General features: G+C 47.4%; 1 protein-coding gene and 1 long non-coding RNA gene across 5 annotated transcripts in view; one reads left to right on the plus strand and one right to left on the minus strand.

Annotated features, from left to right (window-relative positions):
* The window catches only part of LOC308585209, a 493513-nt gene that overhangs the window by 159141 nt on the left and 319444 nt on the right, over positions 1–14928 (minus strand). The window lies entirely within an intron of this gene.
* Positions 1330–14928, plus strand: part of WDR49 (WD repeat domain 49) — a 116389-nt gene continuing 102790 nt past the window's right edge. For 3 of the 4 annotated variants that reach the window (XM_081190058.1, XM_081190055.1, XM_081190057.1), the window contains exon 1: positions 2192–3574. In XM_081190058.1, the coding sequence (XP_081046184.1) occupies positions 3452–3574 (123 nt within the window). In that variant the 5' untranslated portion in view covers positions 2192–3451. Of the gene's footprint in view, positions 1493–2191; positions 3575–14928 lie in introns of those variants that run through there. The other variant, XM_081190056.1, reaches the window with a different exon arrangement.

A 14928-nucleotide genomic window follows, 5' to 3' on the forward strand; every position in this document is an offset into this window, starting at 1 on the left:
CCTCATGAGAAGAGAAGACTCCCTGGAAAAGACCCTGAAGGCACAAGGAGAAGGGGACAACAGAGGATGAGATGGTTGGACAGTGTTCTCGAAGCTACAAACATGAGTCTGACCAAACTGCGGGAGGCAGTGGAAGACAGGAGTGCCTGGTGTGCTCTGGTCCATGGGTTCACGAAGAGTCGGACACGACTAAACGACTAAACAACAACAACAAATCTCTGCTTTTGATTGAAGTTCGATCTGATGATTTTGAAGTAATATTTTATTGTATTTTGAATAGCAGCTGCAGTTCTATTTGAGAACTAGAAGGGAGCTCCTGTCCATGTTTGTTTCTACCCTGCTTTCTGAGATGGAGGTGTTAGCCCTTAGTTTGTAGGGTGGTGACTAGGAGTAGAGAGAAAAAATCAATCCAGTATTCACTTAAAGCTGAATCTTACCAGTTTACAAAACTACATAAATTGATACACAGCTATCCTTCAAAATCCACACTTATCTGAATTTTGTGACACAGTTCTCTAGCCAATATACGAAAATGAATATATTGGGGGGAAGTGTGCATAAAAGTGAAGATATTGGTGAAAATTTAACATACAAAAGTATATTGCATCAGGGAAAATGCTTGCAAAAAATGTGTACGTGAGTCAAAGCTGCATATAAAAAGTTATATGGAGAAGTTTGCACTAAAATGCTGATGAACCTTGATGAGGTTGTTTGTTTTTAAATCACAAAATGTCGAAAAATTGGGATAACTGAATTTAAGCCTTGAAAAAATGAGAAACTGAGAGCCAAAATTTTCCAGATCCTTTTATTCCTAGGATAAGTGTGCAGGCTTTCCTCCCAGAAGGTCCAAGATTCAATCCCAGAGCCCACCAGTAAAAAAAGGTTCAGGTAGCAGATGATGTGAAGGACCTCTGCCTTGAGAACCTGGAAATCTGCTGTTGCTGCTGCCAATGCTATTAGTAGAACACCAATAAAATTAAACACTATTAGGCTAGAAGAGGAAATGGTAGCTCCCTATGTACGGAACAGCAGCAAACTTCAGTAAAAGAAATTTTAAAGAAGAAATTGATTGCATGGGTTTTGGTTTCATGGGGATATAGCCCAGTAGCAGCCTCTCTATGTAAAGCTTTGACTTGCATTTTTGTTTTGTGAACATCTACAAAGCCTTGGATTACTCTCAGCAGCAGGACAGAAATTGATCACAGCTCTAGAGGCAGCAGAAAAGGGATTAGCCTTTAAAGGTAGTTTTTAGGCCTGGTGACAGCAATGAAAGGGGCCTGTGATTTTAGTATAATTTGGAGTATCTGATGCATTGTGTAGGATAAGATCAAAGCATTCCTGTTTAACGGGGACGTAGCCATCAGAAAGAGCTGCATTGTCAATCCTTTCTCAGTGCCCAGTGTTAAGCTTGGCTATGTTTTGCTGCACAGCAGAATAATCTTGCAGCACCTGGAAGTGGAACAGTGGAGTGCCAACTGACTAACAGATAGAGGTAAATCTACCAAAATGTTTTCTTTTTTTAAAGAAAACCCATTCTTCCACCCCTCACCCCAGAAGTCTTTAGTCTGGTGCTGAATCCCATGTTCAGCCAGGTGATGGGACTGATAAAATTCAGTGGTCATCAAGCTTGTGACAATGACATCATTCTCCTTCCCTGTGGAATGGCCTCCCATCAGATGTCAAGGAAATAGACAACTATATGACTTTTAGAAGACATCTGATGGCAGCCCTATTTAGGGAAGTTTTTAATGTTTGATGTTTTATGGTGTTTTTAATATTCTGTTGGGAGCCACCCAGAGTGGCTGGGGAAACCCAGTCAAATGGGTGGCATACAAATAATAACATTATTGTTATTATAAAAAAATTCCTTCCAGTAGCACCTTAAAGACCAACTAAGTTAGTCCTTGGTATGAGCTTTCGTGTGCATGCACACTTCTTCAGATACAATAAATAATTATTGTTATTATTTATTAAGGCTTGCAAACAGATGGAAGGCATTCTTTAGTAGTTGGGGCTCTCTCTCTCTCTCTCTCTCTCTCTCTCTCCTACCAAGGTCAGAAATGGGTTAAAGACTAAGGGATGTGGCTCTCTGGAGGTTGCTAGGCTCTAGCTCCCATCACCCCCACCCAACATGACTAGTGGTCAGAGATGATGGGAGTTCTGGTCCAGCAACCTCTTAAGGGGGCATCCAGTGGTTCATGTGAGTTTCCTAATGGATGTGCCATATATGAATAAGCCCCAAAGAAGCCAAACTGTTGCTCAGAAGGCTCATCATATGTGAGATTTTTTTGGGTGGTTGGGTGGAAGGAGACTGCACATGGAGGCTACAATTTACTATAGTAGTAATCTCCACCTCTCCTGGCCTTCCATCTCCTTTTGTTTCTGAGTAAAGCAAAACCAGACCAAATACAACATAGGAGCTACTGGGTCGTATTCCGCTCTGCAAACAGACTACAGGTGGACTAAAATGTGGATGGAAAACCTATAGACCTCCCAATGATGCTGGACTCCAACCATCCCTGACTATTGACCATGTTGGCTGGGAGTGATGAGAGCTGGGACAGCTGGAGGGCTATAGGTTCTTCACCTCTGGTCTAAAATTAGTAATAATTGTGTTACTGCCAGGATCCCGCTCAGTGCTCTATAACAACCATGCCGATCAGCAGCTCATGAGGGTTGCGCAAGCACTATGCCTGTCTGTGTGCATGCACCTGTTCAGAATTCAAGGCCCTTTGCTCTTCTGAATGGCTTCCAAGTCTTTAAATCAAATAGGTGGGCTTCCTTTCCCAGCTTGCTGCAACAGATCCTTCCTAGCTAAGCAATTTCTCCCACTAATTGGGAGGGGTGGAAAGGGCAGTTAGCTAGTGTTGTGCAAGGTTGCTAAGGAACGCTTGCAAACTCAAGGAAACTCAGCTACTCGAAGCAGTCCTGCGAAATGCCTATAGCCTCCACTCTGCACTCAAGAGAAAGGAGTGCTGGAGCTAATCAAGTGTGGTTGGGAAAGATAATGGGATTTTAATCTGAATAAATAGCACATTAATAGCAAACAAGGTAAGCAAAATGGATTTTCTCCAGGTGAACAGCTTCTGTTACATTTCCAGGAAGAAACTGTAAAAGGTTATAAATTTGCTGGGATGGATTCTATTTACCGTCAGAGAAAGCCACTTACGTTTTCCTGGCTCGCATACAGCATTCCAGAGCTCACATGCAACCTGTGAGAAATAAAAACGAGCATTGTGATCGAAGTCCGTTTTTTGTCCTTTTGGTTCTCGTCCATCCAAACCCTTTTTGACATTCCAGAGACGGCTTGCTCACCACAAATTATTCTGGAGGAAATTAAATTCTGAAAGGACATGAAAGCCGAGCAAAGAACCACCTTTGGAGATGTATTGATTGAGATAAAAGCAAATTAAGCACGAGCACCACATTTCCTGGGTCAAAAAAAAAAGCCATGGCTGCTACTGGGAAGCAGCTGCTTAACATGGTTGAAGATTCTGTGAGAGAGGAAAGTACAGAACGACTTGAAAACAGGCTGACTATTCATGATTTTATGAGGATGCAGGAGTTTTTTAAGGTAAGTTCTCAAGTGACCTGAAGGGCTTTAGGGTTGTTAGGAAAGATCGCCTTTCCTATCATCATTGAGGTAGAAAACAAGGGGCGGAAAGAGAGATCAGAGCAAGGAGAGCCTATTGGGTTGGGCAACATGTTTCTTCCTAAGAGACACATCCCTTTGTGAACAAACTTCTGGGGACTACCTGGGCCAGGGATGGAGGCATAGTGGGCAGAGCAATGCACAGTAGGCTGGTTTCTATATACTCTCATACATACTCCTCTCTACTCTCTATCCAGATGCGTCAGAAGGTTTAGCAAAAATTCAAGGACACATACCCACCATGCAAAAGAGAATGCAATGGAGGGCTGGGAAGAGGGGCATGGCTGGAGAGGGTATAGCCCAGGCATAGGCAAACTCGGCCCTCCAGATGTTTTGGGACTACAACTCCCATCATTCCTGACCACTGGTCCTGTTAGCCTAGGGATGATGGGAGTTGTAGTCCCAAAACATCTGGAGGGCCAAGTTTGCCTATGCCTGGTATAGCCTTTAGCGGTGCCCCTTAGGCCAGATAGAGAGGCCTGGAGGGCTGTATTAAGCCCCAAGGCTTGTGGGTCCACACTTCTGACCTGGAGCAGTCACAACAAACTTGCATATTTTGCTGTACATGGAGAATGCCATGATTCGATTGGGAGGTGCCCTGTACTTGCATTACTCTTCAAGTGGTGGTTCTGGAGATGCAAGCGGGTCTTAGGGAGACTGATCCATTGCCAAGAAGGGCAGACCTGTGCTTCTGATAGTTGCAAAAACCAGAAATCTACCAAGCATCAATCCCAACACATTTTGATCATAGGTTTGTTTCAAAAGAAGACGTACTTTGAGCCAGGGCTCGCCACGTTGTAGACCCTGAACCTATTTTCAGTGGCAAGGCTCAGCTCTAGAAATGGGTGTATAATACTGGTAAACCGCCTTGAACATAGGCAGAGTGCTATCTCTCCAGCACTTAGTGATGTCAGATGGCTTCCATCTGGGATTAAAAGGGGGGGGGGACCACCCTCCCGGTACCCACTCCTCAGGGTCCAGCCCGTCCCTGACAGTTGGCACGTTTTAGCTCAAGAGGCCTGTTTCTTTTCAAAAGTGCAATTAGAGAGGAGTCTGGGAAGGAAATGGCGGTGTTATACAGTGGTACCCCGCAAGACGAATGCCTCGCAAGACGGAAAACCCGCAAGACGAAAGGGTTTTCTGTTTTGGAGGCGCTTCGCAAGACGAATTTCCCTATGGGCTTGCATCGCAAGACGAAAGCCCATAGGGAAATGCTGGCGGTCGGGAGCAAAGACTTTCGCCCACAGCCGGCCTTCAGAAGAGGACCTCTTCTGAAGGCCGGCGGGGGGCAAAAGTCTTTGCTCCCCCCGCCTGCCTTCCCCCCCCCCGCCTGCCCCAGGCGATCTTAAAATGCTGGCGGGCGGGAGCAAAGCGTTCGCTGCCGACCCCCAGCATTTTAAAACGCTGTTCCGAAGGGGGGGGCGGGAACAGCTGCCCCATCCGCCCCACTTCGGAACGCTGTTCCGAAGGGGGGAGGGGGGGCAGGAACAGCTGCCCCATCCGCCCCACTTCGGAACGATGTTCCGAAGGGGGGAGGGGGGGCGGGAACAGCTGCCCCATCCGCCCCACTTCGGAACGATGTTCCGAAGGGGGGAGGGGGGGGCGGGAACAGCTGCCCCAGCCGCCCCACTTCGGAACGATGTTCCGAAGTGGGGAGGTGGGGCGGGAACAGCTGCCCCAGCCGCCCCACTTCGGAACGATGTTCCGAAGTGGGGAGGTGGGGCGGGAACAGCTGCCCCAGCCGCCCCACTTCGGAACGATGTTCCGAAGGGGGGAGGGGGGGCGGGAACTGCTGCCCCAGCCGCCCCCCTTCGGAACGATGTTCCGAAGGGGGGAGGTGGGGCGGGAACAGCTGCCCCAGCCGCCCCACTTCGGAACGATGTTCCGAAGGGGGGAGGTGGGGCGGGAACTGCTGCCCCAGCCGCCCCACTTCGGAACGATGTTCCGAAGGGGGGAGGTGGGGCGGGAACAGCTGCCCCATCCGCCCCACTTCGGAACGATGTTCCGAAGTGGGGAGGTGGGGCGGGAACTGCTGCCCCAGCCGCCCCACTTCGGAACGATGTTCCGAAGGGGGGAGGGGGGGCGGGAACAGCTGCCCCATCCGCCCCACTTCGGAACGATGTTCCGAAGGGGGGAGGGGGGCGGGAACAGCTGCCCCATCCGCCCCACTTCGGAACGATGTTCCGAAGGGGGGAGGTGGGGCGGGAACTGCTGCCCCAGCCGCCCCACTTCGGAACGATGTTCCGAAGGGGGGAGGTGGGGCGGGAACAGCTGTTCCGAAGTGGGGAGGTGGGGCGGGAACAGCTGCCCCAGCCGCCCCACTTCGGAACGATGTTCCGAAGGGGGGAGGGGGGCGGGAACAGCTGCCCCAGCTGCCGGGCTTCGTAGCGCTGCTGCGAAGCCGGGCGGGGGGGTGGGAACACCTTCTGAAGGCGGGCAGGGGGCGAAAGTCTTTGCTCCCCCCTGCCTGCCTTCCCAGGGGCTTTTAAATCGCCCCGGACAGCGGAGAAGTCCTCCGCTGTCCGGGGCGATTTTAAAATGCCGCCCGCCAAATCCCCGGACCTGGCCTGAAGGTGGTTTCCCTAGGAACGCATTAATTGATTTTCAATGCATTCCTATGGGAAACCGTGCATCGCAAGACGAAAAACCCGCAAGACGAAGAGAATTGCGGAACGAATTAATTTCGTCTTGCGAGGCACCACTGTATTTTGTAATCTATAAACACACAGGCGAAGCCCAGTGACAGCCTGTATGAAAATAAATGGTTGCTTTCGATTGTACCTAGCACACAAAAAAGGGGAAAAAATATGGCATGGGCCTATTTTCAAAGGTTGCAAAAGCCAGAGGAGCAGACCAGCCTGGAACAAAAGCAGAAACAACCCCCAAACCTGAAGTGTGCCCCTGAGCTAGTGCTGTAGCCTCGTGTGGGATGGCAGGTTAACGAACAGTGAGAGCATCAGTCTCAGAGTGGAGCTGGTCCAGCTGCTCTGAATTGTTAGGCCCAGAAGGCCCACAGGTGCCATTTGCTCTCAAACTATCCTCAGAGGAAGCTTTTACGGCCCGTGGAATTAAAAGGCAGTGATGCTGTTGTTCTGCCGTCACTCAGTAATGGGTCTCTGAGCAGTCCAAGTGCAAGTGATGGGATTATGGTTTTTCGCTGGCTTTGCCTTGTCTGATTCTGGCAACCGGCTAAAAGGATAAAATGTTGGCTCGGCCTGTAAAGCAGAAGGGGGAGGGGTGGGCTCCCCACCTTTCTGCATAGGGCTGCATTTACTTAGAGGTTGCATGCTGGTGGGGCACTCCATTCTCTCTCTCTCTCTCTCTGACTCCATTTTTTCACTTTCTTCTATCTTTTACTACCAGTTTTCTCCTCCTTTCCACCTGTATGAAATTAAGGTTGCATTCATGTGGCCGTTTACACCACTTCCCTGACGTTCCCCTAACTGTTGATTGTTGATTTCTTCACGATATCTGAGTTTTCATACAACGTAAAAGCCACTTCCAGGAAAAGGATGGAACATAGCACATGTTTAGCACTCGTTTCCATGTTATTTGATTCCAGCAGACCCCTTAACCTGGAAAACTGTGTGAGTAAAGTGACAAAAATTGGGGCACAATACTGGCTTTCACGGGGGAACAAAATAATAATAATAATTTATTACTTATACCCCAGCCGCTCTGGGCAGCTTCCAACAGAATATTAAAAAATAGCGAAACATCAGATGTTAAAAACTTCCCAATACAGGGCTGCCTACACAGAAGTGGTGCAGTAATAGTGCCATTGTCCTATGACATTGGTTGCTGAATGAAATTTAGCACGACGTGTCAATATACTGGTCCAAAAGCCACAATCCCATAATACAACAGGTTCTGCAGTGTGAAAGAAATGTTATCAAGCAGAACAGAAGCACTATTATAATCAGGGAAACCAACACAGTATTCCCCAAATCTGAATGTAGTCTAGGCTGAGAGGTTGCAGGTTGCCCACAAAAACTCTGGTTTGGTGGCACCTGACTTTTCAGTCATGCTGCCTCCTGGGGACCTTTCAGCCAACAGTTCCTGATTTCCTGTTCTTTATGTGCTTTTCCCTGATCCTGCCTGTGAAGTGGAAAGGGAACAAGCAAACTGTTGTCGAAGATGCTTAAGTTTCTGTGGAAAATAGTATTATTCATTAAAAGAATAAAATGGGGGAAGTTGCATATGCATAACCTGAACAAAGCCAGTCATTGGTGTCACAATAATTTTGCGATTCTAACCGAGAAAGCTGCGTGAGGTACTAGGCAGAAAACTGCTCACCAGTAGGGATGTTGCTAACATGTTTAATTATCTGTTTTGGGGATATGAATTTGGTCTGGGATGTGAATTTGGATGTCTTTCCAACTGAACATCATTTCTTAAGAAGTTCTTCTCCAGCTGAGAATTTGTTAATTGGTGAGTTTTCAGTTGCTCCTCAAAATATCGTCTTTGTTTTTTTGGTCCAAGTCCTTGACACTAATCACAACTAGGATGGACTAGTGCTGTGCCAAAGCCAATTTGAAACTTTTAAAGCCTTCTCCCTACAAATATAGAAAGAAGAGAACTGAAGACTTCTGGAGGCAACTTAGGTGCTCAAGCGCAGAGAGAGAAGCAGTGAGATAGTAGAGACGGAATTTAAATAAGAGAGCATGATCAGACTACCCAAACCTGAGATATTGCAGGAAAAGAAGCTCCATATCTTAAAAGTGGAGCCAGCTCAAAGGGAAGAGCCACATGGAATGGAAGTCAACAAAGACCAATGTTAACATACATACCTGGAACAGTTCCCAGGATTCTTCGGGAGAAGCCATGACTAACAAGAGTGGCCTAAGTGTGCTTTAAATGTCGATGTCACCATAGGAAGCTGCCTTATAGTGAGTGAGATGGTTGGCCCATTTAGCTGAGTACTGTCTTTATCAGGTATGTGGAATTTGTGGCTTTCCATACGTGGTTTGACTCCAACTCCTGTCAAACCCAGCCAGCTTGGCCAATGGTCACAGATGATGGCAGGCAATATCTGGAAGACTACAGGTTCCCAACCTCAGATCTACACTCAGTGTTGGTTCCTCTCCAGGGTTTCCAGATGGGTTTCCTCCAGACCTACCTGGAAGATACCAGGGATTGATTGAGTTTGGCCCATTTTGCACGCAAAGCATGGGCCTTACCACCCAGCTACACCCCTCCCAAAACATGTCTCTCCCATATCGGTTTCTGCAGCCACAGCAGCTGCTGCAACCTTCCAAGAGTTTGACTTCACCCCCAAAGGCACACTCCTCCATTGTCTCCCGAGACAAACGGATGCCGGCCCTTCCAGAATAATACTCCATACTGAAGCAGAATATCTCAGTGAGCTCAAGGTATGAAAAGCAGATGACTACGGCTAGTTTATTAGCAAAAGTTCTGCAATGTCAAGCAATGCATGTACCCACGAGCATCAACGCAGACAGAGACATGCACCCTGGCTGACTCTTCCATGGGTTCTTGTTCCATTCCTTGCTATTCTACCAGCACAAGTCAGTTCTCTCGGAATGGGTGCTGACGGGTGCAGGGAGGAGATGCGTACGTCCTTTGATCTGGCCTTGTCTGCCGCTGTAGTGTAGAAGTAGTACAATTGCAAGACCTCTTGCACTAACCTGCACCTCTGTAAGAGAGAGGAGAAGCAGCAAAAGCTTGACAGGCCAAGCTTTTGATCTCTAATTACTGTAGCATGTCAGGCCTGTGGTTTAAATTGGGTCTAATTGAGGTGATTGCGATTACAATAGCTTGCCTTCCACGAGCTGCCCTTTTCCCCTCTGCCAGCCGTTCTGCTAATGGGAGCTGACGGCATCCATATATAGCGGACTGTATCTTGGCAGGAAATGAGAGGAACGTGGCTTGCATCTCTTTTTTGAGCAAGACATGTGGGGGGGCAGGCGGTTCGACGAGGTGACGGACCCTTTTCACGGTCAGCTTCGTTTTGGAGCTGCATGCACTGCTTTGATTTTGCAAAGAGAAGGATCTTCCTCCGGACAAACGAAAAGGAGAGGTCTCGTTTCTGAGCTTCAACGGAGCAAGCGACTTGTCGTTTCCTCACTGACAGATCACTTTCAGATCACCTGCAGGGCTCTTGCTCAATCGTTTATGCGATCGCTGGCTTTTCCATGGGAAAAGAATTGGCAGGAGGTGGGAGCAGGGGGTTTCCTTCACATGAAATGATGAAAACCTCAGATCTGCCAGTGGATACACAAAGCTGCTTATTGGGGAGTGCCGCCAGCTGCTGGCAGCAGAAATCAGGGTTGCCAACTGATTATTTCTCCATCTCGCAACAGTGGCATAACAAGCATAGTATCAACCCTTTCCCTATGCAGCGACGGGGAACTTCAGGTGCCACATTTCTGATTAGTGGGCAGGTGTTAACGAAGTACAGTGGTATCTCAGGTTACATATGCTTCAGGATGAGAACAGAAATCGTGCTCCGGCAGCGCGGCAGCAGTGGGAGGCCCCATTAGCTAAAGTGGTACCTCAGGTTAAGAACAGTTTCAGGTTAAGAACGGACCTCCAGAATGAATTAAGTTCTTAACCCGAGGTACCACTGTATCAGCAGAGAAAAATGTTAGCAACCCTTGGTACAGTGTTTCCCAAAGTGGGCAATAATGTGTTGGATCAATCAATCAACCTCTGATGAATGATTTAGAACAGGGGTCAGCAAACTTTTCCAGCAGGGGGCCAGTCCCCTGTCCCTCAGACTTTGTGGGGGGCCAGACTATATCTTGGGAAAAAAACAATGAACGAATTCCTATGCCCCACAAATAACCTAGAGATGCATTTTAAATAAAAGGACACATTCTACTCATGTAAAAACATGCTGATTCCTGGACTGTCCGCAGGCCAGATTTAGAAGGTGATTGGGCCGGATCCAGCCCCCGGTCCTTAGTTTGCCTAGAAGGATTGGGTCTGGCATCACTTTCACTGTGCATCTGTGCCAGTATCCATACACAGAAGAGTCACATCTCAACGCAGCTCCTTCCTTGGAAGCGTCTTTGGGGTTGAAGGTACACACTTTTGTTGTTGTTTAGTCGTGTCTGACTCTTCATGACCCCATGGACCAGAGCACACCAGGCACTCCTGTCTTCCACTGCCTCCCGCAGTTTGGTCAAACTCATGCAGGTAGCTTCAAGAACACTGTCCAACCATCTTGTCCTCTGTCGTCCCCTTCTCCTTGTGCCCTCCATCTTTCCCAACACCAGGGTCTTTTCCAGGGAGTCTTCTCTTCTCATGAGATGGCCAAAGTATTGGAGCCTCAGCTTCAGGATCTGTCCTTCCAGTGAGCACTCAGGGCTGATTTCCTTAAGAATGGAGAGGTTTGATCTTCTTGCAGTCCATGGGACTCTCAAGAGTCTCCTCCAGCACCATAATTCAAAAGCATCAATTCTTCGTCGATCAGCCTTCTTTATGGTCCATCTCTCACTTCCATACATCACTACTGGGAAAACCATAGCTTTATATACGGACCTTTGTTGGCAAGGTGGTGTCTCCTTGAAGGTACACACAGTAGGCAATAGACACTCATGGACGCCATAAGGATTCAGCCAAGTGTAGAGGTTTACTTGACAGGCATATAAAAGCATATTGGTAGCAAATATATACAGACATTCACCAATGCTGTGGTCAAGGCATGTTTAGAATCCACAACAAGATCCCAAGGCGCTCTCTCTGCTTCTCTCACCGCAAGACGGAAGCAAGAGGTTCACAACAAGTTGCAACAAGTTACACAGAACCGTTGTTATCAGTACTTCCTGTCTCACTGCAGAAGTCCAAAGAACAGTTCCCACAGAAAACGTCCTTGCATAGACAAAACAATCTCAGCCTTCTGCTGCTTCTTGAAACTTCTTCTCTTTTCTGGAACAAATGATTCTCTCGCACACAGAGAGAATATCCAACACAACTTCCCCTGGGGGGCGCTGGAATGATCCTGGGGCGGCATCAGCGTCAATAGTAGCCTCAGGTGAAGTTGGGAGGCATTGAATAAAAAAAAGGGGTGTGGAAACATAAAGAAAGAGAAGAAAATTACATACCTTCCAACATTTCTGTGATCAGGGGTGCCAACTTGAAATTTAAAAAATGGGGGGACACTAAGGTCCACCTCCCAAAATCAATCACATGATGCTGTGCACGCTATTCATTTGAATGGCAATGCCCATCAGTTTTGGGGGGCCTGGCCCCCTCAAATATTTTATTGGTGGGGTGAAGACTTCTTGGGCTCTAGGAGTTGGCTCCTATGTCTCTGATGAAAATAGGGACATCCTATTCCATCATCATCATCATCATCATCATTTTATTATTGCTCCAGCCACTCTGGGTGGCATCCGGCATATATAAAAACATAATAAAACATTAAACATTAAAAAACACACACTACCCTATACTGGGCTGCCTTCAGGTGTCTTCTAAAGGTTGTATAGTTACTTATCTCCTTAGCTCGAGGGTTGCATAACTCCATACCGTCCAATATTTCTCCAATTAAAATAGGGACATCCCCCAAAAAGTGGGACATTCTGGGATCAAATCAGAAACCAGGGCGGCTTCTGTAAATCCGGGACAGTCCCTGGAAAATAGGGACACTTGGAGGGTCTGGAAGTGGCTTACCAGGTGAGATAGCAGGTAAGGTGCTTTGGCATACTGGGGGGAAGAAGGGATAGGCAGATTTGAGGTCAGCACAGTGCAAACAGGTGAAAATAAATGCCTCTTTCACAGGAGAAGAAAACTTTTGAGAAATTGGAGAACAGATTTTTACACAGAATGTGTTAATTTAAGGTCCCTGCCTGTATGGAAAAAGCTGCTTGGGATCTCCTTCCTGCCTGCTCTGCGTTAGCATGTCTGCGGTTTGCTTATTCCATCAATTGCTTTATCTGGACAACTGTGAAGTCCCAGCATGCAAACATCTTGAGAATGATCACTCTCAGGCAGACAAATTCTACGACTCCTGAGTGTGATAGACAGTTTCATTGGCAGAATCAAAAGCCCCCACTGTTCAGACGTGGGTGGATGCAAAAGTCGTTCCCTTTCTTGGTGACAGCAGCTGCCGGCAAGGGCAGAAGGGAGGACAGAGAGCAGAATGGTCTCTCAAAAGCTCTGATTTACTGTTGTGTTCAAACAATCCCCATTTTTATATTTTATTCTTTACTGCTTTTGAAAAACTACAGCTCTTCTTTGTGCATGGAGTCAGACCTCCTCCTGTCCCTCAAAATCACTCAAGACAATGAAATATATTTAGCCTGACTACTGTTGCCACCTGTTTTTCCCTGTTTGATGATCTCTTTAGTCTTTAACAAGTTTTGCAAGGTGGTGGAGGGGCCTAGAAATTGTTCGTTGGCAAGGAAAAATTAGGTATAAGAGGAGAATTCCTGGGTAAAATCCTAGAATTGTAGGCTTGGAGGAGACTATGAAAGTCATCTAGATCAACCCCATGCAATTCAGGAATCTTTTGCCCAACGTGGGGCTTGAACCCAGAACCATGAGATTAAGAGTCCCAAAAAATTGCACTGGCATGATACTAACTTCTCCTCCGCCCTCTTCTCACCTCTCTTAGTTCTGGGAGACCAGGGGGAGAGGGGAGCTCGTCACAGCAGGGGGTGGGAGACACCCGTGCCTCTTCCCCAGCCTGACTCATCTCTGCCTCTTGGCCTCCCTAATCTTACCTTCCTGCTTCAGCTTCTGCCTCCGAGTCTGGACTGCTCTCTAGTACAGACTCCCTCCTGCTGGCTCCGCATGATTCCATGGTGATTGTCCCAACCCAGCCGAAGGAGCAGCATTTGTGTGCAGATTCCCTGGACTGGCAGGAGCTGTGGGTCCATAGCAGCAGTGTACTGCAGCTGTAATACTAGGAAGTGCGGCTCCAGGACATTTTTCAAAGCAGGAATGGTGGTGTGGCGATCACACAGGGTCCCCGGACGTTCCACCGTCTATTGATCCCTGTGCCACCACTTTATTTCTCACTGCCACCACCCAGGCCCTACCTGGTACAATACTGAGTCCGGTCAGGATTAAATTGGAACATAAACTTCTGTTTATTTATTGCAGTTTAACAAGCATGTGGTTTCATAAACGGTATCGGTCCATTACAATCATGGGGTTTGTTCCTAATTGTTCCTGACTCAGCTTATTTCACTGCACTAACTCAATCTACCCACAGACTCTATCCCAATTCACTCCCACTCCCACTCCAACCAACCACCCAACTCCCCACAAACTCCCCCTTCACCCCTCCCAGAGCTAGTTTTATAGTCCCTCTGACTCCACCCCCCTGGGTTCTGATTGGCTAACCTGTTTAACTATTTCACCTCCAGCACTCTCATATGTTAACGTCACAGGTGGTAGTATCTTCCGGCGTTTCTAGTGTAATTCACAGACTGGACCCTCCTCCCTCTTGCAAGCAAATGAGGCAATGACAAGGCTTTCAAGTTTTCCAGTGACATATTAGCACAGAGAGGTACAGTATTGCACTGTGTACTGCTTCTCTCTCTGCAATGAGTCAGCACAACTATTTGCAGTTTTGGACTCTCATTGGGTGTGCGTCTATGGATGCAAAGCTCCTGTGCTTGGAATTTGCCACGACCCCACTGTGTACATCTCCCGCCACTCCACTGGGCTACTTGTGCATTTTTGCACAAAACTGTATCTCGATTGGAGTCTGCATGCAGTTTGTAGCAATAGATGTGGTCACAATTTCACTCTCTGCCACACTGATACATACTTTAGTATTTTGGTTGTCTCAAGAGTAAGCTGCTGTCCCTTGCTTTCAGGAAATATGTTTTGCAGGTATCCTTCTTAGTACCCCAGTGAAGTACAAACAAGCGGTTTTAAATACGAAGCGCTTTCCCAGGAGAGAGCTGTCTCATTTACATGTATTGATAATACTTTTTTAAAAAAAAAAATCTGTGGGAGAAGCTGTTCTATGTTACCTCTGAGATTAGCATTACATTTGTATGGAAATGTGTAATTCGGCAGACGGAATGACCCAAGGGAGACAAAGTATTTTCTGCCTTTACGTTATTGTTAAATGAAGGGGTTTCTCTTTGCCAAGTGCCTGAGTATCTGTTACAAACAGGCTCTTTAGTTTCCACCTCCTTCATAAGATAGGACCACATACGGATCCCTGAGGAATTCAATTTCAGTGAACTGCAATGCAAAATCAGCCTGATCCATATCTCCTGCAGGACTCATCATGCACAGCGAAATGTACTTGGTTTTGCATTTCTCCAAAATGTGTGATATGGTTCTCT

The sequence above is a fragment of the Podarcis bocagei genome (assembly GCF_964188305.1).
Source record: "Podarcis bocagei genome assembly, chromosome: 4".
In the NCBI taxonomy this organism is placed as follows: Eukaryota; Metazoa; Chordata; class Lepidosauria; order Squamata; family Lacertidae; genus Podarcis; species Podarcis bocagei.